Consider the following 22,845-nt stretch of genomic DNA (forward strand, 5'->3'; position numbering starts at 1 on the left):
CCTTTTAGCAACAATAATCCCCAGCATCAGGGATTGTCGCATTGCTGTGGGTATATTTGCTGTGGACTGTGAGCAGTATAAAGCGCTTTTAACTAGTCTGACGACCCCAAAGCACTTCACACTACAGTCAGTCATTCACCCATTCACACCCTGACGGTGGTGAGCTATGTTAGTAGCCACAGCTGCCCGGGGGCAGACTGACAGAAGCAAGGCTGCCATACATCGGCGCCACTGGCCCTCTGACCACCGGCAGCAGGTGAAGTGTCTTGCCCAAGGACATAATGACTGCGCCCCACATTATTATCATATCATCATATTTGGAAAAAAGAGGACTTTTAAGTAAACAACAAAGTGGGTTCAGTGAAGGAAGATCTACAGTACAGTGGATGATTTAGTAAGGTTAGCAATGAGGCAGAAAAAGCTATTAATATCATAATCATGGCTGTACTATATTTTGTTATTGAAAAAGCTTGTGATTCAAAGTGGAGAGAAGGGTTGCTGGTGTATAAAATGGGCATTGGTGGTAGACTTTACAATGGGGGTTTGGATTTTCTCTCTTGTCAGACATTCCAAGTTAAAATAAGATTAAATAGCTTGATTTTAAAAGAAACACAAAGAAGAGATTTGTTGATGAAAATATTTACATTACTTTTAAGAATACAAGGAGCTGGAATTGATGTGAAATTCTGCTGGGTTCCTGAACATGTTGGCGTAGAGGGAAATGAAAAAGCAGATGAGTTTACAATGAGAGCATTAAAAATGTATGATGAAATAATGAACCATTTAGAAAAGGTGTGGCCAAATCACTAATAAGAACAGCAGTGAGGGATATGCCAGAAGAAGTGGGACACCAATACTAAAGGAAGACATTATTACAGATTACAGAAATCAATTGTGGCATACTGGAATAAAATCAACTGTATATTTAATGGCTAAGTGGGTATCTAATAAATCTGATATTTGCGGTGTTTCAGAGGATGTAAAACATGTTATTTTGAATTGTAGTAAATATGATTTTGAGAGGCGTATTACGCGTGAAAGGATGTATGAGTTGCAACGAGGATGGAACTAGCAAGGAATATTAGGTAGTCAGGAAAAAAGAAAAGGGAAGGATATAAAGCGTTATTTACATTTTTAAAAGATACAGGTTTCGTCCATATTTTATCGTTTATTATTATTGTTGTTTTGTTTTTGTTTTCTACCTTTTGAGAATGTAACCCGAAGTATAAATCCTGAAGTTACACGCTCCGCGCCAGTAGGTGGCAATATGCACCTGAGAACGTTGGTTGCGATTCACCATTAAACAGGGGGGAGAAGAAGAAGAAGAAGAAGAAGAAGAAGAAGAAGAAGAAGAAGACCTGCAGGTGGAGCTGTTTCCGCCTGACAGCGGAGCTCTGCATCTAATCGACGCGAGCAGGAAGCGGACACGGATGTTCTGGGAGGAAAGGCAGGAACAACAAAGAGGAGGAGGAGTGGTTGCCCGGGTTTTAAACCTGTATAAAGAGAATTTGAAAGAAAGTGCATCACGTTCGTTGTAGGTGAGTGCGGTTCCTCGCGTAGTATTGTTAAAGCACCACATTTGATGTGAGCAGTGGAGGCTACCCGGTGTTAGCCGCTCCGCTCCGCTGTGCCGTAATGACAACAGTAGCTAACATTAACTAGCCGCTGTACCTTTCCACATATGGGAGATGCCCATGTGAGCATTAATGCTGGTTATATGTCGAGTCTCGTCAATCGCTTTCTCTCTGCTTGTCATGTAGCGTCGAAAGGAAGACGTTTTTGTTCCCCAGCAGCTCAGCAGATATTAATGGCGTTTTTTTTAGGGGAATATTAATCCGCACTGTTCCCGCTAACGGGAACCTTAATGGTACTAATGTACTAATATTCAGAAAAGTTAATTGAGTAGTTTGGGTCCTGTTTGGCAGCATGTTATGTTGGATTGAAGACACATCGGGTAATACCGTTGTGAGCAAATGCAGTAGTAAATTTATTGTGAAAAGCTTGAAAATAAATAATACAGCACAATTTAAATTACATCAGCATAGTCTTTGCATGGAAAATTATTATTGTTTTTTAACTTGCTCTGTATCCGTACAGCCCATTGTAACCATAGCAATTATTGATATAGAAAATGTTTTAGACCAAGTTAGGTCTTTGTTGATTAGATTTTTTTAAATTTAGGCCTTAATGTGGTGAGGTGATTAAGCAAGTTCATAACTAGAATGAAATGTGAAAGGCACTCAGCCGACTTTCCTAACATACGGCAATAGTTTACTTATTTTAAGGAAAATATCACATCCGTGATCTGTAAAAGATTTGGATTGCCTTACTGTGGTAATTTTAGGCTACGTTGTCACGTATTATACATAATATTGAGTTTTCTTCTAATTTGGAGCTGTGTATGCAGAGTGTATATCTGTTTTTGCATGACATCAGCTCACACAAAAGTGTTGTCATGTCTACTGCTTCCTGTGAAGGTGTTACAACATGCAAACCTTCCTGCTTTAAGCAACTTCTCAAGAAATAAATCAACCTCAAGCTGTCACAGACAGATAACAAAGAGTCTGCGTTATTGTCTTACTATAGATATTTACACAAGCACGCTCCAAGTAAGGGAGCGGTGACATCTTTTTTTTTTTACCAAGCAAAGATTCCAGTGGATCTAAAAGGTATTTCAGTGATTGCTCATGTTAAGAGACAATTGTTGAAAAATCCCAGCTTTAAATTTCAGAAAGTATATTTACTACAGAAAATCTCATTAATTTATAAATGCTTTTTAATACAGTTACTTGTATCCCTGCTGTCAATAGTTTTACACCCATCCCGTGGCTTTTCTATAGGCTTTATCTGAGGAGACCAAGATTGGCATTGAAAAAGGTTGATGACGTGTTTCATGATCAATTTCTGTTCTCATTTGGCCTTGTGGGGTTCCCAGGGTCTTTGGACCTGTTGACTTCTTCACTCTTAGTCTGCAGAGCAGTGTGGAGATCTCCCTTACCATCCCGCATGCTGCCAACCCATGTGGGTCCTCATTCAGTTTGACAGTGGCTGATAGAAATTATTATTTTTTTAAGGTTATACTATTACAATAAGATGCTCTTTAAGGCTTGTTATCCATATTTACCTGCAGTGTGTGAAAACATGAATTAGCGTTCTCATTTTCTACAGTAATCAACATCAGTTCTGTTTAAAAAAATATTGCTGTTGTAATATTTACTGCCAAATCGACCAGTTTGAGTTCATATCAATTAGCCCGGGCACCACACGGCCTCCTTTTGTCTTCACAGTCCCACCGTGATTCGCTGTCTTTCATTTTATGATTATAGTGCCTTTGTTTCTGGCGGTCAAAGGATAATTGGGTCTGTTCTTCTCTCGCATCAGGGGGACGGAGGTTTGTTTGCATGTGAGGGCAAGTGTCAGCTGAGCCATCATGGAGAACAACGCTGAGGACGTTGAGAACAGTATGGTGAGTACGACGCCTGCATCACAGCAGTGTCTGTAAAGTGTCGGGTAATAATTATCCAGCGTTTTTGTTTACGTGCGAGTTACTTTGACGTCTTGCATAGTGGAGAACTCTCTGTATCATCAGTAAACTTTGAGGTTATTTGACCAATATTGGATCGTGTCTTTAGATTTTGTTCGCCTGTCTAATTTCTAGAGTATAATACGATTGCGTTTTACATATGGTGTTGTTTGAAAGGATCCATTCAGCTTAAGCTTTTTCCTTTTTCACGCTGTAGTGCAACAATAGGTTTGGTTTTGCTATGAATAAAGAGAAGTAAGAAAGGCAATTATTAACAAAATTTGTCAATTAATCCAAAGTCGTGGCACCACCTGATTATCAGGAAATAGCAGGCAAAAGTTCTCAGTCTCTGTCAATTATTGTTTTATGAACAGCTGCCTGGTGAGCTGAACTATTAGAACAACAAACAAAGGAGGGAAAATGTGCACTTAAATAATTTTACTTCCACTTAAATCATTTTAATTAGTCAACACGCTCCTGAACTAAGCTAGTAACCTTCAACTAAACTACAAAGTAAAAAAGAAATGAGTATAAGAATAACTAACAAAATATGGAAAATAAGCTAATAAAACTGAAACCAGTAATAAATAAAATGATGCAGTGATGTCAAATCTGAGTGTGATTTATGTATGTTTAAGAATGCGTGGCTTTGTTTACAAGTTATAGTTGCAAAAATACAGTGTGAAAGCAAACGAGACAAAAAAAATCTGCTTTTAGTGCGGACCAACCAAGAAGACTAAAGGACTATCCTGATGTGAATCTCCCTTAATGTTGTGTCAACGGTTTTTGACTCCATGGTGGCATCGCCCATCTTCTATTTGTTGTGGTTTGTTGGAGCAGTATCTTATGAGATGAACAGGATCCCCCCTCCACCCTGTTGGACAGTGTCTCCTACCCTATGAATGGAGTTGTTACAGAGCTGGAGAGCTCCTTCAGGGACAGACTGCTGCAGCAGATGTACAAAGGACCGTCACTGCTCCCAACAAATTCAATACATGTTTCCATCTCTGCTGTTAATTGCATTTTCCCCATTTTTCATTTTTCTGAATTTCTCCACTGTGTTTTTGGTGGGGCGGGATGCCCCCCTTGTAGAATAGTAAGGGATGCACTGATCTCTGTACCTCCTGTAGCGTAACCACAGACCTATGGGTTTTGACTTTTATCACTGAACTCTGCTTAAACCTTCTCCACAACTTTCTCTGTGACCTGTCTGCTGTGTTCCTTGGCTTCCATGATGCTTTGTGTTTAGTAATGTTCTCTCATTTTTCTATGGTCTCCACAGAAAAAAATGTAAAGTGCAATTAAAATATACAGCGATATTTACTAATTAGGTGACATCTGAAGTCAGTAGGTTGCACTAGGTTTTACTTAGGGATGTTAAATATTAAAATTAAAGGCTCTATCCACATTTTTCAGATTTATTAAAAAATAATTAAAAACAATATACAATTTCACTTTTTATCTTCCATTATGCTCCGTGTTAAATCTGTCACATTCGGTTCTGGTAAAATACCTTAAAGTTTGCTGTTGGAATGTAAAAAAAAAAAAAAAAAAAAAGACGTGAAAAATCAGCACTTCCGTTATGTAAAGGTTTACTAATTGGCTGTTCCAGTAAATCTGGGCGTTTCCTTCACCGCTGGGGAGCAGAGTCAAAGTCCCTCTTTACTGCCTTGAAAAACTTGTTTTACTCTACAGCAGCTGTACTTGTATAGGGCTCAGAGGGTACAGCAGTCGTCATGCAATTGGAACGTTGTGTGTTAAATTCCAGCTTCCTCCTGTCACATGTCAACGCGCCCCTGGGCAAGGCACTTGACATATTCGCGAGTGCACTTGTGTGCTATAGTGTAAAACACGTTGTCATACACTATAATCAGTCTGTATGACAAGAAAAGCGCTTTATGAATCCAGTTCATTTAACATTTGTATCGTCAAATATCACCTGACAATTAGAGATGCACTGATACGATACCCGAATAGGATATCGTCTCCGATATTGACGAATTAGCCGGATTGGATATCGGATGATTGATGCCAATACCGCATTGTGATGCTGTCATTTTTTTCTTTTTATTAATATTATACACAGCAACACAGTTACAGAGATTTAATTACTTCCATATGTTTGCATCCGTGGTTACACAGAACACGCACAGCAGCTAGCGGTGAGCAAACACAGAGCAACATGGACCAAGTGCCGGGCCGAGCCAAGTCTGCTGTTTGGAAAATTTCAAACTTGACGCCAACAAGTCCGACTGCAAACATGCAGCATCAGCAATGAATAAGTTGCGAGGGGTGGTGATAAAGTTGGTAAATTCAACACCACAAACTTAAATAAGCACCTCCAAAAGCACCAGGCTATTAATGTTTATTTCAAGCCTGATAACTTCACTCACATGGCAAGGTACATGATTTATTCATTCAACAGTAGTACCAGATCGGTATCGGTGATCGGCTGGTGTCGCATCGGATGGATGGGGAAAAACTGGATTGGTGCATCTCTGCTGACAATAAAACACAACCTATTTGTTTCATACTGCATAATATTAGTAACCATTTGTGGTCTGATTGCTGTTTTATCGTGTAAATAATCCTTTTCCTATACGCACTGTTCCAGTGTTGCTAAATGCCGGTTAATGTAACACCCGTTGACTCTGCATGGTGTGTCCTTGGCCTTATTCCCAGGCCATTGAAACAATGCAGCACAGAATACAGCGAGATCCTTTTTCACTGCAGCCTGTTTGAATGTTCGGTTAGCGCTGACAGTTCACATCGAATTTCTGGCAATGCCTCCCGTCGAGCTTGGGCTGTATCTGGATGAAGGGCTTCTTGTTCTCGATGTGACAAGCGTCAACCTGCCTCACTGTCTGGCCCTTCAAGTTTAAACATTTGTTTTTTTCTGAATCTTGAGTTTTGCTCTGTCAGAGCCGACCCTCGGGGTGATTTACAGTGAGGAAAGTGTAAAACGCGGCCGCTGCACCCCTTGTGGCTCTGAGATGCAGGTCATGGAAGTGGGAAGTTGGCTGTTTTCTGTTTCTGATTTAGTAATGAGGGTCTAATGCTGGTTTCATTCACAGTGCAGGTGGCATGCTGCTCCATACCCTGATGAAGTTTTCCAACTGTTGCACAACAGCTGTTCTGATCCGTGTTTAGCTGAGCCCAAAGCTGTAAGCTCTGTCACTGCTTGCTGCCCCGATGTTAAAACATGTTTAACCCAGGAACAGCACGGCGTTAAAAAACAAACCCTCTGTCTGTCTGGACCTGCACAGTCGAGCAAAATCACAGCATTTATAGAACTACATTCCAAGTGTGATGCATTTAGACCCAGCAAGCCAATAATATCTTTGGTTTGCCTCTATCCAGCGGGCATTGGCCGAGAGGCGGGGGAACACCCTGAACAGGTTGTTAAAAAATATACAGCTTCCTGCAGATCACTGAAGTCACTCTTGATGTTTGCTCCACCCTTTTCTGCTCTGGGTTTCACTCCAGCACCAACAAGTGCAGCATCCCTCCTACCCAGTCTGAAATCAAGTCATTTAGAGTTCTGTTGTTTAGGAAGTGAAACATCTTGACTTTTCTTTACCTTTCCATTCGTTGAACTTTTATGATTCCGTCTCGTTCACTACGAAATATTTCGACCCGATACATCTGCAGCAAGTGGCAGGAAAAGTGACCCGAGTCAGAACTTTCGTCATTTCTGGGCTTGCCAGACCTGACTGACCAAACCGAAAAAAAAAAAAAAAAAAAAAAAAGAGAGGGGAAAAAAACCTGTTAAAAGCGTAGAACTATTACATATGGTAATAAAGAAGACACCATCAGCACACAACTACACTAAAGCATAGAAAAAACATCGCACCTACAGGCTCCAGTCCCCACAAAATGTGCAATCAGGCAACCAAATAATCTACACACAAAGATCCCTTTCACAATGCTTTCACCCCTCCCCCCCATATGAGTTGCAAGCCTAACTTAATTTGACATGTCTGTCTTTTTCTCTTTGGCAGAGTATACATCAATGTAACATTTCTCGTTCACACACAGCCACGAAACGTTTTCATGTTGATCAGTTGACCTCTGACCCCTGATTGAGCCGTTTTTAATTGACGTTTACCCAAACCACAGTGACACTTGATTAACCAATGATTGTTAGTCGTTGATGGTGTCAGCTTTGACAGATTCTAGACATTTTGAAATAAATTGACTAATAAAATGATCGCAAAAAACAGCATTTTATTAAAAGGTTTTTTACTTTTTCGACACACAGTGACAACTATTTTGATACAGTGTTCCTCTGAGTACTTCCTAAATACCTGCCTGTTGTGAAAAGCAGTCCAAATTTTAAAGTTTTTTTTTTTCCAGCCAAACCTGTTCAAAAGAAGCGCTATAGGATGGAAACAATGGTTGTACGGATTGGCTTCTTTAAAACATTAAATTATTACTGTTGCTTGTCGGCTTCATCAAACTTCATCAGAAAAGAATACGCATGTCCTGATTGCTGGAAAGCCCCCCCGGCCATCACCCTAATCTTTAGCTCTCTCCAAAGGTTGTCTGTCAGATTCAGGTCTGGACTGTGGCTGTGCCGCTGCAAAACGTTAACAAGCGTGTTCTTTACACGCTCTAACCCACATCTGCCAGTAGTTTGAGTAATTCGGACTCAACTGTTGCTTTCATCAAAAATATACCACGAACACCCAAAGGTAACATTTTTTGTAAACCAGCCAGCTGGCAGGCAGTGTGCAGTTGCGTCAAAGACTTCATCAACACACTGTCTGGGTCAAATACCAGCAGAAACCTGCAAAAAGCTGGTAAAACCTGTATGTTGTGTTGTTCTTGCTGCTTTAACCTTTTTAAATAAAAGGGATTAGATCAGGTAATGTGTTTAGGTCTTAAACTTTACTGTAGCTACAGCGATGGGATTTTATTACTACTATTTTTATGGTGTCGTGCTGTGAGAATCTCAAGCCGGCCTGACTCAGAACCAACGGCATGTCCTGAATTGTAAGGCAGCGCGGTATCAGAAAACACATGTAATTGAAATGTCATCGCAGGAAATTGCGACACTGATTTAAATTACGGTTATCTTTTTTTTCCCCCTTTTCTTTTAACATTACGCAATGTCTCCCAGACTCTGTGAGCTTTAGTTAGCTCAGCTGCTAATAATCTACTCCAGGTTAAGGCATTAAGGCTGTGAGAGTCCATAGGAAGAAATCTAATAAATGTGTCGTGCTGGATATCCTGACTCTTATTTTATATTTTTTCAAGTATTTGGTCCAAATATTTCTTTGTGATTGCGGTATTATGCACTGATGGTACAATTTGCGATTTGTTGTTCCCTTAATTTTGTCTCTGGTTTGCTTCTTGTGCTTTAAACTACTACTCTCATTGCTTCAATTTATTTTTCATGTTTTTTTTGTACTTTCTCTGTAGTGTTGCATATGCATTATCCACTCAAAATAATAAGTTTCTTCTTCTCTGCCAAAAGGAGCAACAACAGGCGAATACAGCCCCCGAACCCGGCCAGCAGCCCCAGGAGCCACCGGCGACGAGAGCGAGGTCCAGGGGAGGCTCCGGGGCTGGAGCGGCTGATGGGGGAGGAGGAGACGGCGGAGGCGGCAACGGCACCGGGCCCGAGCAGAACGGCCAGCCGCCCACCGCTCGTCCCGCTCGAGTGGTGGACGCCGAAGAGGAAGAGGATGAGGAGATGACGCTGAAATACGGGGCCAAGCACGTCATCATGCTCTTTGTTCCTGTGACGCTGTGCATGGTGGTGGTCGTGGCGACGATAAAGTCGGTCAGCTTCTACACCAGGAATGACGGACAGAGACTGTGAGTGTTTTCTCACCCTTATCGGGCTGGTGGTGATAAACAGAGACCTAGTGTAGGACTTTGACCAGGTCTAAAACTCCTCACCCCTGGTGTTGGATTGGCATGTAGTAGAACACAATTACCACTAGGTGGAGGCAATGTATCGTCTTTATATTATATGTTTGACAGTAAAGTATTTAAAGATTACTAAGGTGGCTGTTGGAGCAAATGACCAGCTTCCACTGTTTCTTTTTTTCCCCCCAGATTGTAGAAAAATAACAATTTCTACACATTTGCAGAGGTTTTATCTTCTAGTCTCTTCTGTTGGAATAAAGTCTTAAGCGGTTCTCTCTAACATCACCTCCAGGATCTACACACCATTCCCCGAAGAGACAGACACGGTAGCACAGCGAGCCGTCAACTCCATCCTGAACGCCACCATCATGATCACCGTGATCATCGTCATGACTTTGGTGCTGGTGCTGTTATACAAGTATCGCTGCTACAAGGTACGGACAAAAGCTTACGCATGGCCAAGATCTGTAGAACAGTTCCCCTAAACTCCCCTAAGTGTTATTTGCTATCGTCACCATTTATATTTGTTATTGCAAAAAGGAATGTAGTTTGGGGGGATTAGAGTCGGGATAGTAACCAAACTCTAATTAAACATATTTTTACACTTTGTCAGGTTACAACAGCAAAGTTTAAAGTATTTTCTGTGGGTTTATGTCATAAACACAAAGTAGCTCATGATTGCAAGGGCTGTTTAGGTGCCAAAACGGGGACTAACACACTATAAAGGTGGTCATAATGTTATGCCTGTCCAGTGTAGGTCTGGGTTTTTATTCAAAGCGTTCTGTTACAGCTCAGGCTTTGTTTAGGGTGAACCTCCACCCAGTCTCAGATATTTAGCAGATTTCCCTCCTGAGTTTCCAGGCATTTAGTCTCATCTATCTTCCCACCAACTTTGATCAGGTTCCATCTGTGATGAAGAATATAATCCCAACAGCATGATGCTGCCTCCTGGTTTCACCATAGGGATGGTGTGTCCAGTGTGATGTGCAGTGTTATAGTTCCACCACACAGTTTTGCATGTGTTGGCTTACTGATCACTTGTGAAGGTAACTGGTTTCACTAGATTTTGTTTAGGTGTATCGGAATAGAGCTGACTGAAAACTAATATATCCCACATTCTTCAAAATCTTCTTCGTAAAACATTTTATTGACGTTATTGAATTTTCATTCTATTACATGGTTACCCACTACGTTTGTCAGTCTATCACATAAAAGCCCTATAAAATAAATGAAAAGCTGTGGTTGTTGCATTATAAAACATGAATACAATAAGGGTGGGAATTCCTTTTGCTAATTCACTGACTTCCTTTAGAAATTAATTTTGTTTTTAAATTGTTTTTTATTTATGCAAAAAGCAGCTCTGTCAGTTTAGAACTGATTACGGTTCAGTCTGACAAAATGACACATAAAACTGTACATGAACAGAGCTGGGCTCCAAAACAGACACTCTTGCACTTATTCACTGCCTTGTTGACAACAGAGGTCATTCAAACTTACAAACTTAATAAGATGCAACACACAGCAAGACAAAGTATTTGTAGGGTTCCCCTGTGGGCAGGACAATTTAACTTCTGCTTCTTTGGTTATAGTTTTAAAAAGTTGCTAGCGAGCCAAGCTGTGGCACCGTAAATGGATCAAATATATAGACAAGCTGTAAAAATGGCAACAAACTTCCAAATTTAAAGTGCAACTCACCCGGAGGTAAAGGCATAACCCAGCCCCAGACACATTTAGAAAAATGCCACCAATTGGTGGGCAGCTACAAGAGGCTCCAAGAGACAAGGATGAGCGGTGGGGGTTTTAGGCAGGGGTCTTTGGTGGGGTGGTCAGGATGAGGGAAAGTGACCTGTTAAAACTTAGTGACCAGGCAGCATCTGGATAGGAATAAGAAAATTCAGCTGTAGTAGCCACCATTCAATACCGTTCAACAAGTTTACAGAAAATGGAAGAAAATGCACAGTAACGTTAAAGTTGATTTTTGGGGTGAGTAACACCTTAAAGTATAAACTACAGATGATGCTATTTGTACACAAGAATCACGTATTTTCTGATACGTGTAATTAATACATGGGAAGGAATATTAAAGACGATAGCTACAACTTTAACTCCTCCCGGCCAGTAGGTGGCGCACTCGCCCGCTCTCATTCCAACCTTTAGTTGTACTGTTTGCCAGCTGGCTGCCAGGTTCTTGGGTTAGCATTAGCCAACATTTAACTTACCTGTCCAAGATGAAAGCGGCAACCTCCGTGTGGTTTCTGAGCCCCTTTTGCTTCCTTGCGTTGGTATAAATGCTCACAGGCTTGACCGATGTTCACCCTTGTTTTGCTTTTCCTTTGGTCCGCTTCAATCTGAGAAACGCAGAATAACATTTAGTACATTTCTAATGAGTTGGTTAATAGCTTGCTTGGACACTGAATAGGTTTTAAATGAATGGAATTAAAATAGTTCCCATCAGATAAATGTACATTTAATCAGCCCTATGGTAAATGACTTCTGACTGAGACCTTTAACTTTAGATTTCTTGGATGATGATGTGGTATTTTCCATTCTTTTCTTTTTTTTTCCCACCTCTTCCACTCTGATTCGATGATGATTTTTAATCATTTCTTTATTTTAGAAAGAAATGTAACATTTACTTAAAACTGGATGGGATAAAATTGTGAGTAAACCTACAACATAGCATGTCCTGTAAAAACGTACACAGATGTTTGGTTAAACTTTTACAAGAATCCTAAACTAAAACCAGACGACCGGAGGCCATAGCTGGCTAAGATGAGCACAATCAGAACTTTGTCCAGACTTTGTCGCTCCCTATATCTTGGTTTAGGTGGTAAAACGCACACAAGCGTTAATGTTAAACACCAGAGCAAACATGCAGATTAACCAGACTACTGGGACAGTGCTGCACATTAACCTGTCTGTTTACTTTCTCAGGTGATCCAGGGCTGGCTGTTTCTCTCCTCCCTCCTCTTGCTCTTCTTCTTTTCCTTCATCTACCTCAAGTAAGCCTCGCTAACCTATCTTTAAATTCATTTTTGCACTATTGCTAATGGTTTGCATGCATGTTGAAAAACCTGCCTCCTCCTTATTGTAACGGTATTTCCACATTGCTGCTGCGCTCTCCATTAGAGAGGTTTTCAAAACCTACAATGTGGCCATGGACTGCATCACCCTGGCAATAGTAGTGTGGAATTTCGGCGTGGTTGGCATGATATGTATTCACTGGAAGGGACCGCTGCGGCTCCAGCAGGCCTACCTCATCATGATTAGCGCCCTGATGGCCCTGGTTTTCATCAAATACCTGCCAGAGTGGACCGCCTGGCTCATTTTGGCTGTCATATCTGTTTATGGTAAATCTTCTCGTCCGTTTCCCGACTTTTATCAAACAGAAAGAAGCTTCGTCTTTTTACCAACTTAGAGAGATTTCAAGTTTTAATATAGTGGCTCCCAGATGTGTTATATGTACATTATTCCTGCTTTGAATTACTGCATTTAGAAAAAAAAAAAATTAACTAAATAGTGCTTAACACAGGAATTCTAGTCAACTTGTATTAATTATAGGAAGAAGGCTTTAAAGAAGAACATTTGGGACTGTAGCAGGCAGAAAATCTGCATTTCCTTATTGTTATTTATTGAAACTTTTGTCTATGACGCTGTCTTTGGTGCACAGCATCACCTGCCTGATTTTTCTTTTCTTTTCTCTCACAGATCTGTTGGCAGTGCTCTGTCCTAAAGGACCACTGAGAATCCTTGTGGAGACGGCCCAGGAGAGAAATGAACCCATATTTCCAGCTCTCATCTATTCTTGTAAGTTGGAGAAAGATTTCAAGTTTTTTTTTTTCACTTTGTCATCAAACGTTTTGAAAATAATAAACACAGGACAAGCAATATAATGGGTAAGATTTGTAAGCTCGTTCAAAATAGAATATTAGGGTTCCTACATTGTCTTGAAAAGTGTGAAACGTATTTTGATCACTTTATGATTCTGGATAAATATGTATAATAGTATGGAATACGATCCAACATTCCACACTTAAGATCTGAATCCATTACCTTAAAAATCAGGAATTATTGAAATAATAAAATGCTTTCTATGTTGATTTACATTTAGGTACTAACCTTTATCTTTGGTTTGTCCAGAAGGGTTTTACATTTACTCACAGATAAAACACTCACTCGCTGAAAAATCTGAAACAGATCCTTTCACTATGTTTTTATCTTTATATTCTTTTATGTCTGGATTTAAAACTAGAGGTTTGGTTTGGCATTGCCGTTTTTATTTTATAAAATTAACATGTTACTGATCACAAACATTGATTTAAAAGGTCTGTATTCAACATAATCTAGTCCGGTTGCATTAAGTGTAAACCAAGTATTTTATATTTTAACTGAGTTAAATTTTTTTTCCAGATGCCACATAAAGGAGATAAATTGTCCTTTACCAGGCTGGGCTTCCTCGGCACTGTATTATTATGATTGGCAAAAAGAAAAACAGTTAAATGTTTATTATCATTAAAACCTGATGGAGAAAATCTGGAAAACTATTAATTGTGAAATTATATTTTTATCTTTTCACATTTAATAGTTTTACATATTTTCTTGAATCCTGAAATATATTGCAGTCAGAATATCCTGTACATCGGCTGATAAATCCTAAACTGCAAATTAAAATCCCTGCCTCTAATTCTGAGTTTTTAAGATTCGGTCCTTGTTTGTTCAATATAGTAGCTGTTAAAATCAGTGGCCAGTCATCCAAATAAGGGAACAGTAAGTAATGTTCACAATGGGAATATATTGATTCAGAGCAGAAAAAGGTAAAGAAAAACTTCAGAGGCAAAAGCGTTTATATTTTAATGATTTCACATCATTTACATTCTAAAATATGAATTCAGTTTGATTTTATTTATATGGCGGCAATTCACAACACGTCATCTGAAGGCACTTTACAAAGTCAAATTGAATCAAATCATCCAGACAGATTGGTCAAAGTTTCCTATCTAAGGGAACTCAGTAGATTGCATCAAAGTCCCGACAAGCAGCATTCACTCCTCCTGAAAGAGCGTAGAGCCACAGGGAGAGTCGTCTGCATTGTTGATGGCTTTGCAGCAATCCCTCATACTGAGCATGCATGAAGCGACAGTGGAGAGGAAAACTCCCCCTTTAACAGGGAGGAAAACCTCCAGCAGAACCAGAACCAGGCTCAGTATGAACGCTTATCTGCCTCGACCCACTGGGGGTTAGAGAAGACAGAGCAGAGACACACAAAGCACAGAAGCACACATTGATCCAGGAAATAATGTTAATAGCGGATGCTCTGTCTTCCCTGGATGGTGTCACAACTAACAGAATACCAGATCAGGTGTACCAACTATGAAGACAGAGAACAAAAAGTTACAAATTGAAATAACAAGCAATGCAAATTGAAGAACAGTAGAACTCAGTAGAGTGAGAAAATTAGACCCTGATGTCCTCCAGTAGCCTAAGCCTATAGCAGCATAACTATAGAGATAGCTCAGGGTATGAGCCACTCTAACTATAAGCTTTGTCAAAAAGGAAAGTTTTAAGCCTAGTCTTAAAAGTAGACAGGGTGTCTGCCTCACGGACCAAAACTGGGAGTTGGTTCCACAGGAGAGGAGCCTGATAACTAAAAGTTATGCCTCCCATTCTACTTTTAGAGACTCTAGGAACCACCAGCAGACCTGCAGTCTGAGAGCGAAGTGCTCTGTTAGGAACATACGGGGTAATCAGAGCTCTGATATATGATGGAGCTTGATTATTAAGGGCTTTATACGTTAGAAGAAGAATTTTAAATTCTATTCTTGATTTAACAGGAAGCCAATGAAGGGAAGCTAAAATTGGAGAAATATGATCCCTCTTGTTGATTTTCATCAGAACTCTTGACTTTCAACTGCATTTTGTGGAATTCCTGATAGTAAAGAATTACAATAGTCCAGCCTTGAAGTAACAAATGTGTTTAATAAAACACAACCTGTAAAATTGTGCAACAGAAACACATTGTGTTTTCTTTCTAGTTGAAACACGCTACCTTACATTGTCTGGAAACAGACAAAATCAGACCGTTGAGAAGAGGCACACAGGTTTAGCAGACGTTTCCTAATCCACCCATTACTAAATCCTGCTTTTAGCATCGCCCAGCCTTCCCTGCTTTGACTTAAAATTTCACTTTTATTACTTTTTAAAAGTTTAGTGCCATAAGTTCAGTTTTCAGTAAAAAAAAAAGTGTCTGCATGTCATTTTCTACCTTTTTGTTTTTTCAACTTTCCATGAATTTTTATCTTATTATTTTTTTATATACACCATTTTCTTGTTCTCCAGCTACAATGGTATGGCTCGTCAACATGGCAGACACTGACAGGCCGAAGAGGAACTCAGCAGAAGCAGGATCAGTTCAGCAACCAACTCAAGAATGTGAGTATTGATTCAAATGTCTTACTTGTCAAGAGAAAATTCTCGGTCCCAGCTGTGTTGCCCCCTACCCCCCAAAAATGTGAACTTGACCTAAGATTGTTCAACAGCAGCTGTAGAGTCTCCAGCCCCCTCAAGTCCTTCGCAGGATGACGGGGGCTTCACCTCTTCCTGGGTCAGTCAACAGCAGCACCGACTGGGGCCCCTCCAGTCCACTGAGGAGACCAGACGGGAGATCCAGCAGATGCCGTCGGCCCGCCCCCCCGTGGAAGACGACGATGAGGAGAGTGAGTGCCGAAGACAGAATTATCTAACATTTTAATATTTTAATCATGGATATAAGATTCGTAATGGATCAGCAAGATGAATATTTACATCTGGTTTCCGCTACATGTGTTTGATTGTGGCGCACCGCCACACCAAAACAAAAGCCGCCACACCTTCAGAGTGAATTAAAAAATAGGTTAAAACAATGTAAAGCAGTGAATTGGGGTCCAAATAATTTATCTATCACGGTCCAGGCTACTACAAATAGAGAAAAATAATGAAAGCTGTCACCGGGCTGTGCCTGGTGTGCCATGCGACATGCAAGCAGCTGATGAAGATGCACCTATTCACAGCCATCGATCCTCTATGTGGTGGTGTGTTTAAACAAACCTATCTGATTAGAGTGAACAGGACAGGGTGTCCGTGACAAGAATTAATTCTCAAATCAAATAAAAAAGTTTTTTTCTTGATTTGCGAAGCAGCACTGTTCTGAACCTGTGGAGCCTCTCATGTCGTAACAGCTCTGATTAGACGCAGGTCGTAGCAGCTGTCACACTGTGAGATATTCTTTCTAAATATGTGACACTGTCAGATATTGATCGCAGGTTATTTTTGGTGGCAAGACGCAAACAACAGCCGTCCCAGAGCCTGTCTCACTGTGCGACGTAAAGCCGCAGATTTTAAGCCACGACCAAAGATTTCTCATCGATTTCCTTTTAGTCCCCGTCTTTCGTCTGCAACAGTCCAAAACCACACAGCATGTACCGGGCATGATGCAGACTGTTCCTACAGTCTTCTGTGTTTTGATGTAACTTTTCAAACCGAAGCCTTAACTGTTTTATTCTTTTTTTAGATAAAGAACCAAGCCATGCTTCTTTTATTCTTTTGGTTGTAGTGCCATGACCTTTAAGATCTAAACGCTAAAGCATTTAGCATATCTTTGAGTTCTGCACGCTCTGACCTGATGGAATTCCCACTAGTTGGATATTCCAGTCCATTTCCAGGGACTAATCACAGTCATTTCACTATAAACCAAGGATTAGTTAAAACGGTTGTATATCATCAGCATAGCGGGAAACTTTATATTTGGTGTGAGCTATTTAGATGCCCTAAATGTGCCCGCAGCATTAGAGGAATAATGCCAAGGCTTTGATTCCTAGATCGACAGCAGACTAGCAATTACTTTTTAATGTTGAGGCCACTGTGGTTTTTTATGCATTTGATTTATTTTGTTTTTATCTTGTTTATTGAAACATTAAATCAGTGGTTACATGTTTTTAGTTATCCGAGTGTAGCATATGAAAAGAAAAAAAGAAAAACAGCTCAAAAGAGACACTGGCTTACTTCAGCGCATCTTCCTTTAAGATAAATCCACTTTTGTACAAATGGTTTATAGCTAAAAACAGTAAAACTTGTTAAATGATGACAACACAGACGGTAAATCATTGGGAGATTTGAAATACAAACCAAGAAATCAGTATTAAAAAAAAACCTTCATCTCATCGTGTCCTCATATGACTTAGAATAACTTTTTTCAGTCTCTTTACTTTAATATTTCCCCAACCCGTGTATTATGGCAGTGGAAACCAAGGCAGGTGTATTTCTACAGCATGACTCACACACATGGCTGTTCAAAGTGTTTAACAGAGGTGAACATTAGGTGCTCGCCCCTTTCAAAAGGGGAAAATGTTCAAACATGGGAACACTTATGTTCGTAAGCAGCTGTAATGGTAAATTATGAGTTCTTTGGCTTACTTCCCGAGCTTTAATATGAACACAAACTTTGTAATTTAAACCTGTTAATTCAAAGATTTTTCTCTGCTCAGTTGCCTCAGCTCAGTTCTCTGCAGACATATAAACCATTTCTGGAATGCTTCTCTGTGTCCCTCTTTCCGTGAAATTGCGGCGTGCGCGAATGCCGCAGTTTTCTTTTTTCAGTCGAAACCGATTAGGAAGTGATCATTTTTGGCAATTGCTAGGTTTACGTGTCCTCACCAGTTGGACAGCCTGTGCTCTTTCTAACTTAAATCCTCCCTAAATATGGGGTCGGCGCTCTTATTTTTATAGTAATTACAGCTGTGAGAAGCCGGAGGGTGTCGGGCTAACCGGAGCGGTTTGAATTGACTCCACCCTAAATGTGGCGACCTCCTGTGTTCTCAGGGGGCGTCAAGCTGGGGCTCGGAGACTTCATCTTCTACAGCATGCTGGTGGGGAAGGCCTCGGCCACAGCCAGCGGCGACTGGAACACCACGCTCGCCTGCTTCGTAGCCATCCTCATCGTGAGTGACCGGCTACTTATTTACCCGTCAAGCACAAGCCACCGCAGCCTCCTCTCTGTCTCTCAGCACGATATCTATCCTCATTTTATGCAAACCACCTCATAGTTTAACCATCTTCCCCTGCAGAGATGGGTTTGTTTTGAATGGTAATCGCTCAGTGAGCTATGTTTGTCTCTTCCTCCCCTGCAGGGCCTGTGTCTGACCCTCCTCCTGCTCGCCATCTTCAGGAAGGCTCTCCCCGCTCTGCCTATCTCCATCTTTTTCGGCCTCGTCTTCTACTTCGCGACAGATAACCTGGTGCGGCCCTTCATGGACCAGCTGGCGCTACACCAGTTCTACATTTAGCAGGACACCCTCCCTCACTCCCCCCCTCTCCCCCACAGTCCAGGCAACCATCGCCCACCACAGCCCCCCCCCGGCCAACAACACGAGAGCACTCCCTTTGTGGCCAGGAGAACAACGAACGATGCAAAAACACCCCCTCTTTAAAAACACGATGCTGGAACGCCAGCCGTTTTTCACTCTGCCTTCATTTCTGGCACCGAGATACAGTGTTCTCCAAAACGGCAGATCTTAAATGTTTTATCTCCCTTTTAAACCAAGCAGTGACGTTTTTCACCCAAGAGGAGACCAGCGGTCTCAGGCACAGACTAAGCGGGAATGTTTGATCCCTGTTTAGGCCCGGGAGGCTCTTGTGTTTCCATCTACACGCCTCTATCAGCCGCAGTCCCATCTGAAAGGGGCTTTACAGCAGATGCCTTCTTCAGGGTCACCTACATTCAGAAGTGGGGGGGTATTCTCTTCTATAACTTCCTTTTTTAAAGGTTATCGCAAAAATTCCTCTCTGGTCCATTTTCATTACAACCGCAGCTCTAACCCTTATCGCGCCTTGATGACGGTAACGGACAGTCCGACGGTGACACCGCTAATAGATAGAAACGTCTTGTTTGAATGTGTACCAGATGTCGGCACGTGCTTTGCTCACTGCTGCTAACGAGTGGTAAATAGTTATTACGTTTTTATCAGTTTTTTGTTTTCTGCAGAAACAAAATTCAGACCTGACTGATTTTTTTTTTTTTTTTTCACACACAAAGATAAATACTCGTCTGAACAAGACTCTCCCTCTCCGAGGATGAAGGTGGGATGTTTTTTTTTTTTTTTTTCCTCGCCGAGTTGCGTTCCGAGTCGAATTTGGGAGACTTCACCGCGTTTTCCGCCCTCACCTTCACATTGGAGAATTCACAGCCGGAGGCGAGGCCACGGCGTGGCGAGAAGTGTCAGCCGCCGAGCAGTCCCGCTGAAGCAATGTGAGGGTTCAGTGCCTTGCTCAAGGGCATTTCAGTCGTCGTTCTTGTTATGACTGTGTGACAAACATGTGCTTTGTTTGTTTAACTCATTTCTTTCCCCCGGTCTGTCCAGGGATTGTAACCCGTGATTACTTGGTCACAAACTCTAAACCTTTAGGCTACAGCTGCCCTCATGACGCTCGCCTGGTGCTGTCTGGAACTATGCTACATCCGACACTGAACTTACCGCATCGCACAGATGCCGCTGGGACTCGGTTTTTCTCTTTTTATTGTGCTGTCTGAAAAGAACGTGTTTGACGCAAGCATCCAGCGTCGGGCACTGCTTAAATGAGAGAATGTGATCCATTAATTTGGAAAGATGTTTGGGAAAATGTCACAATTTCCTCATCCTGCTGTAAGCTGTTTTGGCCACAAAGAAAAGGTAAGAGGCAAACAAACCCAACCTAAAAGATGGAGTCTGGTTTAAAGAAGAACAAGCAGTGTGAATAAAGTAATTAATTTTGGATACAAAGGAGGACTTGCTGCACTGACTGTTTTTTTATTTTTTTGTTTCTTTTGCACTCGGGTTTTGTGCTCGTGAAGAACCACAGAGGGAACAATAGAGTAACTTTTGTTCTGAGACAGCTTTTATTCCCCTCTTGTTATAGGGAAACTGTTGGGTGACTGGCTTACTTTTGGTTCCTTCACATACATATGTGTGTTATGCAAGGTTATTCTGATTTTGTTCTTTTTTTTTTGTTCTTTTTTTTTTTAAATAAACAGTGAAACATTGAACATTTTTTTACAGTTGCTCTTTTTTTACGCGTTGTGCAGGGGCAATATTTCTAATGACAAAAACAAAAGGTGTTGATTTAAAAAACAAAGCAAAAAAAAAGTTAAATCAATAAAATGTTTTAAAGCCACTTTTGCTGTTGCCGTTGATCTTGACAGCCTGTGTGCAGTTTATAACGCTGTGAAGGGTTTTAAATGGGAGCTGTTAACGGCCGGTTCGAGAGCCTCCCGGTACAATAACCTTGGGTGGAGAAAATTCCACTTTCTCATCCACTTATTCTAACATTTTAAACAAAAATATTACCTGATCTTAGTATTTTGATTTAAATTTAAAACCAATTATTTCAACTGTTTTACGCATCAAACAGTTTAATTTTGATTTACAGGCTAAATACAAAATCTAGACTATACCCCTGTTCAGTTTAGCAATAGATTATTGCTAAATGCTCTTTGCACTGGGTGTTACACCATTTTCTTGTTAAACTCTTCTTAGAATAACTAATAAAATCAGCTAATATTTGCTGGTTAATTCATTAGGCTTACTAGGTCACCAGCCTGCAGTTACCCAACTACATTAAAAAAAGCCTAAAACTAAGTGATGGGCAGCAGCAATCTTATATTCTTTATTATTGGAAATGTTACTTCTAATCGAAAAGGAAACTTTAATTAGCTGATCTTGCAGGCAGCTGATTGGCAGTAAGGGAAAATGTGCAGTGATGGTGGGGCGGGACTGTTGCTTTATGGCACTGTGCCTGTAATCTCAAAAGATAATTTTTTTTATTTAATTTAAAAAAATATATATATATATTTTTTAAACCTTGGCATACCCTGAGACTAATAGCTCATTGTGGATGTAATTCTAATCAATCACTGACTTCCCAGAGTTACTGAATAAGGAGACGGCGGTGATGAAGTTCCAGCACTTTTATTGAGGAACAGAGCAGAGATCACATGAATGGAAAGTAATCGCACCCCACAGTCCCGCTGCAGTCAGTGTCTGCCCTGTCTCTGAATATCTTCATTCTAGCCTCCCTTCTAAATGCCCCACAGCAGGCCCGCAGTTAGACAAGACAGAGGCAGTCTATCCTAGACAATTAGTATTCTGCATAGTAACACCAAGCATTGACCTTGCAATCAGCAAACAGTGGATACATTTTGTAACAGTATTTATTGTGATGACTTCTTTCAATAATAACTTCTTTGTTCTTTGTACTTTTCTGGATAACTATTGCTGTAACTGCATGTTCCTGCACTCAATTATTTAATCGTAGTTTCTCTTTTTATTATTTATGGAGGTTCTCGTGGAACCAGCAGTGGTACAAAAGTAACAATTCCAACCGCTCATTGGAATTTGTAGCCATTAGAAGGCAAAACGCTTTTAAGAAATTTTACACTACAGCAAAATACGCAATGCTAAGTGCCCATCCCTACATTAGCCAATTACATGGCAGAAACTTCATACACTTAGGAATCTAGAGTATGATTCCTAAGCTTCCCTTCCTGAAGCTTTGAACTTCAGCAAGCCTTGCTGAAGTTCAAAGCTTCAGGAAGGGAAACAAAGGCGATTGGTTGATTGTGTGAGATGGACTAGTCTGAGCATTTCAAAAACTGCTGATCTGCTGGGATTTCCATACAAAACCATCTCTATGGAAACAGATAAAAAAAAAACACTTTGGAAAAAGAAAACTTCGGTGAAAGGCTGATGTTCCCACATAGGTATACAGGTTACGAACTCTTGACACATAATCCGTCGAAACCCTGAAGCCGATAAGCTCCAGCAAACTGTGACACACAGGTGCGGGTGGCTCAAAATCTTCATTTCAGTGAAAAGAAAACAGGTTGTCATGTTCAACTCTAACAAAATCTCTGACACATCCATAGTGCAACAGTCTGTGACCAACGTAGGTTTCTTGATGGACTCAGCTTCTAATTTCCAGAAACAAATTAACTATTTTGCTAAAAAAAGCTTTTTCCACTCAGGGCAGATTTCTACACTGAAGCCAGGGTTGCAGACCACCATGAGGCAATTATCACTAGTTCTGACTGCTCACTACCGCCTCTACAACTAGTGCAAAAATGCAGCTACCTGTCCTCTAACTGGAACACGAAGATATCCCCACAACATCAAAGAGTAGGTTTTAAAATACTGATGCTGTTTTTAAACGATTAAATGACCTTGCGCCTTATTTGCTTTTTGAACTGCTTCGTTCTCACTTTTCCTCACAGGTAGCGAGATCTCAAGGCAAAACAGGGTCTAACCTCGCTCTGGCAGGATGTGCCTCATCCAGTGGCTGGTGAGTGAATTTTTTTTGGCTTTAATTTTGTTTCGTTTGTGGATTTCTTTTTCTCCTTTGCACAGAGGTTAACACCTTGGAGGCGGTTATAATACAGTTGT

At 40.8% G+C, this 22,845-nt stretch overlaps 1 protein-coding gene across 3 annotated transcripts; it reads left to right on the plus strand.

Annotated features, from left to right (window-relative positions):
• Window positions 1-1,374: 1,374 nt before the first annotated feature.
• psen1 (presenilin 1) lies at window positions 1,375-19,452 on the plus strand. 3 transcript variants are annotated; one of them, XM_036150686.1, is made up of 11 exons: window positions 1,375-1,538; window positions 3,327-3,466; window positions 9,003-9,346; window positions 9,693-9,834; window positions 12,335-12,402; window positions 12,530-12,750; window positions 13,109-13,207; window positions 15,737-15,829; window positions 15,937-16,113; window positions 18,254-18,372; window positions 18,562-19,452. In XM_036150686.1, exons 2-11 carry the CDS (start codon window positions 3,431-3,433, stop codon window positions 18,715-18,717), a joined length of 1,455 nt encoding a protein of 484 aa, XP_036006579.1. In that variant the 5' UTR covers window positions 1,375-1,538; window positions 3,327-3,430; the 3' UTR covers window positions 18,718-19,452. The 3 variants fall into 3 exon arrangements, with proteins under 3 accessions (XP_036006579.1, XP_036006578.1, XP_036006580.1); XM_036150685.1 differs by having other exon boundaries at window positions 1,376-1,538; window positions 3,382-3,466; XM_036150687.1 differs by having other exon boundaries at window positions 1,376-1,538; window positions 3,382-3,466; window positions 15,940-16,113.
• The last annotated feature ends 3,393 nt before the right edge of the window (window positions 19,453-22,845 follow it).

Source organism: Fundulus heteroclitus, chromosome 19 (assembly GCF_011125445.2).
Source record: "Fundulus heteroclitus isolate FHET01 chromosome 19, MU-UCD_Fhet_4.1, whole genome shotgun sequence".
Taxonomy (NCBI): Eukaryota; Metazoa; Chordata; class Actinopteri; order Cyprinodontiformes; family Fundulidae; genus Fundulus; species Fundulus heteroclitus.

Excerpts from the sequence above, each read along its gene's own strand:
- psen1 (XM_036150686.1), top strand. The coding sequence starts at position 3,431 with ATGGAGAACAACGCTGAGGACGTTGAGAACAGTATG. Across the intron at positions 13,208-15,736 it reads TCCAGCTCTCATCTATTCTT|CTACAATGGTATGGCTCGTC; the intron begins GTAAGTTGGAGA and ends CTTGTTCTCCAG. Across the intron at positions 16,114-18,253 it reads GGAAGACGACGATGAGGAGA|GGGGCGTCAAGCTGGGGCTC; the intron begins GTGAGTGCCGAA and ends CTGTGTTCTCAG.